At 41.3% G+C, this 10,153-nt stretch overlaps 2 protein-coding genes across 3 annotated transcripts in view; one reads left to right on the top strand and one right to left on the bottom strand.

Annotated features, from left to right (window-relative positions):
- Nucleotides 1–3,961: 3,961 nt before the first annotated feature.
- Nucleotides 3,962–4,926, bottom strand: fam43a (family with sequence similarity 43 member A; the record flags this gene model as incomplete). Its single annotated transcript, XM_013999887.1, is given in 1 exon segment — nt 3,962–4,926. A coding segment is annotated over 1 exon segment (769 nt), but the record flags the coding sequence as incomplete, so codon positions are not given.
- A 1,954-nt stretch (nt 4,927–6,880) lies between these two features.
- The window catches only part of lsg1 (large 60S subunit nuclear export GTPase 1), an 11,291-nt gene continuing 8,018 nt past the window's right edge, over nt 6,881–10,153 (top strand). The window contains exons 1-8 of one of the 2 annotated variants that reach the window (XM_013999870.1): nt 6,881–6,894; nt 7,026–7,138; nt 7,247–7,373; nt 7,467–7,587; nt 7,675–7,761; nt 8,881–8,967; nt 9,043–9,103; nt 9,237–9,413. In XM_013999870.1, coding sequence (XP_013855324.1) covers nt 7,040–7,138; nt 7,247–7,373; nt 7,467–7,587; nt 7,675–7,761; nt 8,881–8,967; nt 9,043–9,103; nt 9,237–9,413 — 759 coding nt within the window. In that variant the 5' untranslated portion in view covers nt 6,881–6,894; nt 7,026–7,039. Of the gene's footprint in view, nt 6,895–6,915; nt 7,139–7,246; nt 7,374–7,466; nt 7,588–7,674; nt 7,762–8,880; nt 8,968–9,042; nt 9,104–9,236; nt 9,414–10,153 lie in introns of those variants that run through there. The other variant, XM_013999877.1, reaches the window with a different exon arrangement.

Genomic DNA, 10,153 nt, shown 5'->3' with positions numbered 1-10,153 from the left:
TATTTATATGGTGATGTCACAGCAGCACAATTAATGTAATGAAAATGTTTTGCTCGCCGCAGAAAGTTGGAGGCAGAGTGTAATGGCTTTTCCTCGGTCTGTGTTGTGTATGTCTGTTAGCAAAATATTATTTGACAGATTTTTATGAAACTCTCAAAGCAATCAGAGTCAACTCTGTTCAAGATGGCTACCACAGCTGTTAGGTAACACAAAAGTAGTTTTAATTCTGTCTGTTTTACAGGTACCGAGCTACACTTTGGTGTGGTAATGGCTTTCTCCAACAGTCTGAGCACCACACATTGTGCAACTGTCAGAGTCTCCCTGTCAGCAAAATATCTGTTCACTAGAGGGGTTTTCATGGAACTCTTAGGATGTAATCATTGGATGTACAGGGTGAGTCAAAAGTCTCGTCTTTCAGAAAGAAAAAGGAAAATTAAACATCTGTACTCAATACCCCAACAAGTAGTAGGTGAGGGAGGGGGTCTCTGTTCGGAACATGGCTGCCATCTTGAAAGCTGCCATATTGGGCATGCTCTTCCAAAGTAACCTGTTGGCAGTGGTGAGCACAGCTAACCAAAACGTTAGCTTCACTAACTCATATTCCACTAACTAAAAATATAGCTTTGCTAATGCCAAATGTAAAAAAATAAAAAAAAGTCTTTGTCTCCTTTGAGTTAAAAAACTGGTGGGACTTGTGGGTGGCCGATCCGTACTGGAAGCACGATCCGTATTGTCCCGGAAACATTGTTATCAGCATGTAGCGTTTCACTAACCTGATGACAGAATTCATTCGATTTCAGTCTTTCATTACCTGCAATGTTTCATAGAAAATGCAACGTTTGCAACAGCTGTGGGTTTTTATTTCAGGCAAAAATAAAACTAAGATAAGATTAGTTATAACGTGGTTGTCTAGAAAATAGTTTATTAATAAGTTATTATAAATAAATATGTACGCATCATAAATCTATATTTTATTAATCAAAATGTATACAATATTAAAACTGTTTTCAGAATATAATGTAACACTTATTTTCAGTATTTTTTCCTAAATCGAGCACATTCCAGAAGTCTATCATTTATCACGTGTAAATGAGCTGACAGTAGGGATGGTGCTACCAGGATGGATGGGGCAGCCACAGGACTGACACAAACCTGTTGATGTTAGCTAGCTGTTAGCTGACTTAAAGTTAGCAAGACTTACTTTAGTGAACATTTATTGGTCCTCTTAATAGTTTTCAAAGTTAGTTTAAAGGAGACCAATTATGGGTCCTAGAAATTTTTATGGTATGTCTGTGGGCTATCCAGACCATGTTCATTCAATTTAATGCACAAAATAATTCTCAGATAATAAAATTTCCCATTTTCTAGTTCTGCCTGCTCTGACTTCCGTTCAGAAGAGCTGTTTATGTTAATGAGCTCTGTTGGTAACGCCCTCCAAAGATCTGTTGACATTAACTCCGCCCTCCAAAGCCAGGGTTTACATTAGCATGGCTAATAATAGCAGAAGCTCCGTTGTACAACCATATGAGACCCAGAGGCAGAGTCGTGGTCCCAGCTTCTTTTTTCTCCCCCTCCTCTGCTCTGTGCTCACTCTGCATTCTGTTACCAGAGCAGGGAGCAGCAGCGGTCAAAATACCTCAGAAACTCAAACAAATAGGCTTTAACAAGGCTTTAATAAGCTAAACAATAGAGGTACATGAGAAAATGTGTTCATAACGAAAGAAAATAAATAAATAAATAGTGTCTGTACTGGTCTCGAACCCTGGTCAACCACTCTACCCGTTGCCCTATTGGATGCTTGTTGTGAAATGAGCTGCGCATTACACAACAACAACCGTGACGACATTTTATACTGAGGAGGTGGAGTTTCACCCAGGGGTTGTTAGGTGAGGGGCTGAGCACAGGTTCTGGTGGGTTGTCGTTAGGGTTGGGCGATATTGGTAAAAAAATTAATCACGATTAATTGTGGTTTTTAGCAGATAACGATTAATTTGACAATTAATCCCCTGGAGTCTCTGGACACCCTTATCTCCTGGTCACATGACCAATTTAGTGGGAAATATTTGCTCTTCATAAAAATCTGTTCCAAATTGTCAAAATTACAGACTTTGGGCTATACATCAAATTTTAAATTGTGTTGATATATAAATTACAGAAATTTTTTTAATTTATTATTTTTTTTTTTTTATGTTCGTCATATTTGAAGCAGAGAGGAGCACCGAGCGGGGAAATATCCAGTCAATCTGCCTGGTGGCATTAATCGTATTAATCGTCAAGTGCCAAAAAATAATCTATTAATGTTTTTCTGAAGATTAATTGCACACGATACGATTATACCCAACCCTAGTTGTCGTACGGCTTGTGACATCACAAAATAGCGGAAGTATAAAACTTGTCGTTAATATACATTAAAAATACATTTACTTACAGTAAATATGCCCCTGGGTGCATTTTTTGGTCCTAGGACTGTTTTTTTAAGAAGTACATACCCAAAGTTGAGTAAAAAAAAATAAATTTAAAAAGTGAATTTTGCATAATAGGTCCCCTTTAAAAGTTGGCAAAACTTACTTTAGCGAACATTTGTTGGTCCTCTAATAGTTTTCAAAGTTAGTTTAAAAGACTGCTAAACAAAATTAGTTCTTATTAGCTTTTAGCTAATTAGCAGATCCATGTCTGGTCATTTTCCCCTTTAAACAAAATAAGAGTCCTGAGACTTTTTATTCACCCTACACATCTTCAACTGATTAATCTTTGGAGCTGACCTGATTCAAGATGACCACTTCAGCCAAGTGAACCTGGGACACAAAATTCACTTTTACAGATATTGAGCTAAGGTTCAGTGGGCTATAGGGAAGAGTCAGATTAAAAAAAAGTTTGTAACTTAAAAGAAACAACATTCAACAACTATTTATCATTTTCTTTTTTATTGAGAATTCCATGAGGTTCACATATCAAAACCACATTAGATATTTTTTTAAAAAATACCATCTTCATATTCAAAAAAATCCATCTTCATCCTAATACACAAAAGGTATATCGTTTCTTTTGCACAGCAAAGATATGACACGCATGTTTCAGACAACATATCGACACACACTTATGTACATTTGTAGTGGAGACGACAGTGCAAAAAATCCACCAAACAGAGCGAGCGAGCTGTCGCTGAAGCAGCCAGGCTGCAAACTTCAGGGTGCTTATTATTTAGACTCACAGGAACACGTGAACAAAAACGGAATGATGCTGTTTGTGTGTGGTTATGGATCGAGACCGGCATCGTTTCAGAAGAACAAATGCCACTTCAAGTGTAACAAAGACTTTCAGGTAAACAAGCGTGACGACAAATCCTCTTAAATATAAGAGGTGGAGTTAACTTGCAGTGATTTTATCATCTCTAAAAGCTGGAGATGAACTGGTTAAAAATAAATAAATAATCTGCCATGCTCATTCAGTGAGTACAAGTTATTTAAGGGGCTGTAAATTAAAAACATTGGCAAAGTTAAACAAAAAAAATGGTGTTGCACACTGGCTGCCTTGACTTACACTGGTTCATTTAAAAAAAAGATTTTGTTAAAACATGACTCAGCAGTCTGGTTTCAGTCCTGGAGGCACAGATCAGGTAAAACTCCTCTCAGCAGTGTGGAGACAAGGTGACTCAACAAATAAAAACAAAAAACCAGCAGGTGCATTTAAAAGGGTCCAGGCTAGCCCACCACCTTCACCACCTCCAGCCCGTTGCTGAGCGGGGGGGTCTCCTGGTTGCTCTCTATGGAGGACTCGCTGCCCGTGCTCTCCCCCGACAGCAGTCTGGTGACCCGCAGGTCCGCTTTCAGAGTCCGCACGTCGTTCCCGATGCTCATCTCCCCCAGGTCGTTAATGATCTGGGTCAGCTCGCGCTTGGAGTCCTGCGCGCAGTCCGTGTCCAGGACGTCCTCGCACTCGAAGTGCATGGCCTTCTCCTCCTCCTCCTCCCCCAGCAGGTCCTCGGTGATGGAGCCCAGCTTGGGCGCGCTGCGGCTGCGCTCCACGGGGGGCTTGTAGCAGCACTGTCCGTTCAGCAGCTTCCGGAGCGGGACCAGCGGGACGGTCCGCTCCCCGATCAGCTGCTGCTGCTGGTGCCGGGCGTCGTCGCGCCGCTTCAGCCGCTTGAACTCGGCCAGCGCCGTGGCGGACGTCTGGTAGAGCAGCAGCGCCATGGCCTTGGCCTTCTCCGGCTTGGACACGAGCACCGCGTGGCAGCGCAGCATCACCGCCTTGTGCTTCATCTCGTGCCTGTAGATCCACGCGAACACCTTGGGCAGCCGCGGGTCGGCCACGCAGTACGTCACCCGGTGCAGCAGGTACAGGTGGCCCGGCCTGCGCGCCTTGTCGTCCACGTGCACCATCCGGATGCCCTGCGCGCTGATGGTCAGGCGCATCTTGGTGCCGCTCTTGCCCAGCTCGCTCTTGCCCCACACCTTGCTCACCGCCACGTCCGTGCAGCCGTCCCCCTTGGACTGGATGGTGGTGGCGTTGCCCAGGTACAGCACCGTGTAGGTGGGGTCCTCGCTCGTGATCCGGATCTTTTTCCGCTTGGACTTGAACATGCTGCCCACCCGGTTGAGCGCGCTCTCCGGGCAGGACTTGGCGAAGGAGGTGAGCGCGGAGTAGTTGAGGCTCACCGCATAGCCCTTCTGCTTGGACTGCTTGTCTTCCTCGATCAGGTCGAACTTGCTCTTCCTCCACGGCAGCATCGTCCTGCTGGTCCCACCAGGGAGGAGAGAAGCGAAGAAGTTTGCTTTTGTTTTGTTTTAGTTCTGATAAATCCCAGAAGCCTTCAGGAGCGTTTCAAGGCATTGATGAGAAGACACCTGTACGTTACGGGTCCATCATCTGTCCATTGTTGATGAACACGTCCCTCCTCCTCCTGCAGCAGACTCCTGTGTGGTTTCACAGACCAGGATCCAGCCTTTATATAGAGGGAGGAACCACTTCAGTCTGACTGCAGGGGGGGCTGACCCAACTTCACAATCAGAAACGTGAACACAGAAGGATCAATTATACACAAAATCAACTCATCGGTATCAATTTTACTGCTACTGAGAAAATCAAAATGTTCCTGTAAAGTCATAAATTAAAGGAAAACATGATTACAATGAGATAAAATAGGAGCTGAGTATATATATTTTTAAATTTAGAGTCTTAAAATGAGGAAAAAAAGCTAAAAAGTTTACTTTATGACATATTTTTGCAAAATTACATAATGAAAAGTGCAGGTGTTTTGTAGCTGTTTAACAAAAGACATGATTTAATATGAAGAACCGCCTTGACAAAATATATCTGTGCCGCCCCCTAGTGGTTAAACTTTGAATTGTTTAAGAGATTCATATTTCGTGTCCATTTGTTCGTTCAGAAAATGTTTAGGGATCAGTTTTATAATTGAGGGAAAATAAACTATTTAGCTATCCTTTTTTATCAAGTGTAAATTTGTCTAAATCAATGTTTACTTTGTTTCTTCATAATTTTCTAAAAGATTCTTTGAAACTATGTAAGAAATGCAATGTTTTTACAATAGTACTGAGATTTTTTTATTTCAATGTGGCTAAGATTAGGTTTTTATTATGTTGTATTCTCTTTTAATTTTACTCATGTGCCTTTCACAGTCCATGTTCTTTGTTCAAGTTCATTATTAGACTGTAAATTGTTCTTCTCAAACTGTTTTCATTTGTACATAAGTCTGAAAGATTTGTGCATATTAAATAAGAGGGGAAACAAATAATTTAACATATCTAATAAAATGCAAATAAGTACTAAATATACAAAATAAAACTGCTCAAAAATAAATTACAATAAAAGCACGAGTAAATGATACTGGGGTTTTGATAAATTCACACTCATCTAATCCTTTTCTTTCCCGGTTTCTAAAAAAAAAGCTGAAGCAAAACATTTAATTCAATCTTAAAAGCAACAAATGTTAGATCAAAGCAAGATGTTTCAAACCCAAGACCCTGGGACCAAATCTGGCCCTTGTTAACATTTTATCAGGCCCCCAAATTTAAAACTTTAAATGCAAATTAGTTAGTCTGTTATTGTATTTAGTGCATTCTTCTCATGACTGCTCGACAACCTTCAACCCAAGAAAATCAAGTGTGAAATTTTCAGTAATCTTTGATTTTGGTGTGGAAAGAGCGACCAATAAATTACTTTATCTTTTTCTGTATCATCTTATTTTGAAATAAAATATTTTAAATCATTTTTACATGGTTTGCAGGATTATGTTAAAATGTATCTTTGAGAAATAATAAATGAAGCAGTTGCTGATCAATAGTAAGGCATATGTAAGGAATACTAATGATTGTCTTTATAAATTCAATCTATAGTCTGTGTCTGTTACGCTATAAATGTAACGTAAAACCTAATTTGGAAAAAGCTATATTTTTATGAATATTTGTTTTATAACATTTTTTAATAAATGTGAATAGAGATATTGGTCCTTTGCTTAGACCAAATTTTGAATTTTGTTTTGTGTAACTGCGTTTGACACTCCTGCTTTAAAGAATCATTTGGAGGATGGTAGGAGATCAATAATTTTTTTCACCCTGAATCTGTTAAATTTCAATCTGCTTGGCCTTGTTCTTACTGTTAATAATTTTAATTCGGTAAATTACGTGGAACCAAAAATGCTACTGTGTCTGTTTCATCAGAGCACATTTTATAGCCGGACTAGTTTAGGGGACGTACCATATGTTTAGAAAAAATATTTTCAAATAAATTTAGGAACTTATTAAACTTCCTCGCTATATTTGAACTTTAAATAATTAAAATGCTCACTTTTAATAGAGTAGCTTTTATTAAAGCATAAGTGTCACCGCTACTTTAGCTCGTCTAAAAAAAATACCCGGATGTGTGACTTCTTTGGTATGTTCCACTTCCGCCTCTTGGGACAACAACGCAGTCGCAGTGCACACGCGGATTGTAGCTAGTAGGAGATACTGCTAGCTTGTTTGTTTAGGCATCTTGTTGACTTTAAGGTGTTTGGTGGCCGACAGGTTGGGAAGTTGTCATGGGGAAGAAGAAGGCAGGAGGAGGAGCAGGTCTCGGCAGAGCTCTGATAAAAGAGAGACTCCACGCGAACCGAGGAAACAAGAAGGTCGACTCCTGGGTACGACAGCAACACTAGGAGACATTTGTGTAGTAACACACACTGACTCAAACTGCATCAGATGATTGGATTTAAACTCAGATGATCTGACATGTATGTGTTTTTCAGCTGCACACCAGTGAGCTGAACGATGGTTATGACTGGGGTCGGCTGAACCTCCAGTCGGTGACAGAACAGAACTCCATGGATGACTTTCTGGCCACTGCTGAGCTGGCAGGAACAGAGTTTGTTGCAGGTAAATCCACTTTAGCTTTTATTTGGGCTTCAACATTAACCCTGCTTAAATTCCTGACTTTTTAAAGTTGTTTTATTTTGATTATTTTCTCAGAGAAACTCAACATCAGGTTTGTTCCAGCCGAAGCCAGAGCAGGTTTGCTAACAGCAGAGGAGAAAGCCAGGTTGAAGAAGCTACACGAAGAAAACAAGCACTTCCTTCGAATTCCTCGGCGGTGAGTTGAATAAATGTAGCTGATTTTACAACATTTAAGTATAAGTTGCGTTTAGCAGCGTTGCATCTTTTTTACATTTTTCCGTAGCCCCCATTGGGATGAAAGCACCGCTCCAGAGGTTCTTCAGCAGGCTGAGAAGTACAGTTTCCTGGAGTGGAGGAGAGAACTTGCACGGTATGAACTGTTCTAGGTTTTAAATTGTTTTTGTTTACTTTTGTAATTACCACAGTGTTTTTTGTTTTTGTTTTGTTTTTTTAACCTTTTGGCTGCTCTCTTCATCAGGGGACACCACAGCGAGCTAACTCGCACAAATGTTTGATGATTGTTTTTACAAGGCATGCCCTTCCTTACAACCACTGACCGCCAAGCTGCCACAGCCCATATGGCTGGAGCGGGGTGGGGGCTGACACCCTGGGGGACCCAGGGCAGCAGATAGTGGGGTTAGGGGCTTTGCTGAAGGGCCCAGAATGGGGTACGGTGTGGGTTCACCTTTCCTGGCCTATCGATCACAGGCTCACCTTTTCTAACCACTGTGCCGCCACTTCAATACTCAGTACTCCACTGTAAGCATAAATAAGCGTGTTTATTTATTTATTTAAATTATGCTTATAAAGAAGCTGTTCTACACAGCCATCATCACCTCCTCCATCACTGTATGGTACACTGGGGCCACAGGCAGAGACTGAGACTGCAGCTCATTGTGCTGCCCAGAAGGTGATCGGCTGCAACCTCTGACCTGCAGAGGAGCTGTACCCCTCCAGAACTCTAGGTCACGCAGGCAGAATCACAGCTGACCCTTCTCACCCCGGTCACAACCTGTTTCATCCCCTTCCCTCGGGCAAAAGACTACTGTCCATTCGGACCAGAACCGCCCGCCACAAGAACAGTTTTTTTCCCGTCAGCCATTAGACTAATGAACAATGTTTAATCGGCTCTGGCCCATCTCTTCCGGCCGTGTTTTTATTTTTGTTCTCATTCTTCATTTTGTATTCTGACTTGTTTTCCTTCCTCACTTCAACCACTTAGCTTTAGTTCTCTCACTCCTTGCTTATGCGCAGCATTACACCAGAGCATACTCCTGGTCTGTAACTCGTTTACCGACAATGGCAAAAAAGTGTTTCTGATTGTGAAGTACCACAGTGTAAAATGGAGAATTTAAAAGGCTTAAACAGTTCCATCAAACAGGACTCTGAACTCATTTGTATTGTTTGTGGGGTTGTGCTGGATTTGTTTCCTGGGTCACGCCTGCAGATGGATTAAATGATCCCTGTTCTGTTTGTTTGTTTCTCACAGACTGGAAGAGGAACAGAAGCTGATTCTCACACCCTTTGAGAGGAACCTTGAGTTCTGGAGGCAGCTGTGGAGAGTGATTGAGAGGAGGTACTGTCGGTTCGTATCTGTCATTTAGGACAAATCTGTTCTCGACCAGCTACAGACTGACCTGTTGTTCTTTAGTGATGTCGTCGTTCAGATCGTCGATGCCAGAAATCCTCTGCTGTTCAGATGTGTTGACCTGGTGAGCTGACCCACTTTTGTTTTGTTTTACTCTCACTCTTAAGTTGGAGTCTTTCCCCTTAGACATCACCCACTTTTAGTTACATAATAGACAATTCATTTTTTTAAACATCCCCGGTGTTGTGTGCCATCAGGAGCTGTATGTGAAAGAGGTGTCTCCACATAAAGTGAACCTGATTCTGGTGAACAAAGCGGACCTGCTGACCAGGGACCAGAGGAGAGCCTGGGCCAGATATTTTGGGAAAGAAGGTCTGAGGGCCGTTTTCTGGTCGGCCCTGGCTGAAGGCAACAGGCTGGACGCTGAGGACAAGGTGAGGAGGGAGGAAGATGAGCTGGACGCTAAACTGTTGCATGTTTGTTTGTTTGTTTACCTTTTTTCATGGCTGATGGCACTCTGATGCCATGTTGGAACTCTCACATAGCTGCTGGGGGAGAAAACTTTTAAAACATTTCTCCAAATCTAGCAAAAAATGCAGCTTCCACCTTAAACACACTAGATAGGCTTACTATTAGCCAATCAGAAATCGGGGGCGGGACTTGCATCTCTGCAAAACTTTGATTGAATCTCAGCAGAAGTTGGAGCAGCTCAAAATCAGACTTGTTGATAAATGGAATGCATCTAAGGATCTAATGAGAAATATAAATGACAGTTTTCACATGGATCCAGTTGATTTTGTTTGTCTGTATTAATAATAGTAATTTAATAATATCATGTTTTTAATGTTTTAAAGTATTTTTAGCTTCAAGAATGTTCATAAATTGTCATTTTTAAACACAACTTCATAAAAAAAAATATATGGCTACGTTCACACTGCAGGCAAATCTGATTTTTTTGACCCATCTGACTCATATCCGATTTTTTTATGACAGTCTGAACGAGACAAATCCGTTTTTTTCTAATCCGACCCAGGCCGTTTCAGTATGTGGTTTTAAATCAGATATACACTCACTGGCCACTTTATTAGGTACACCTGTCCAACTGCTCGTTAACACTTAATTTCTAATCAGCCAATCACATGGCGGCAACTCAGTGCATTTAGGCATGTAGACA

The sequence above is a fragment of the Austrofundulus limnaeus genome, unplaced genomic scaffold (assembly GCF_001266775.1).
Source record: "Austrofundulus limnaeus strain Quisiro unplaced genomic scaffold, Austrofundulus_limnaeus-1.0 Scaffold8, whole genome shotgun sequence".
Classification (NCBI taxonomy): Eukaryota; Metazoa; Chordata; class Actinopteri; order Cyprinodontiformes; family Rivulidae; genus Austrofundulus; species Austrofundulus limnaeus.
The sequence above is the reverse complement of the archived record's forward strand: the minus strand, read 5'-3'. Positions and strand labels throughout refer to the sequence as shown.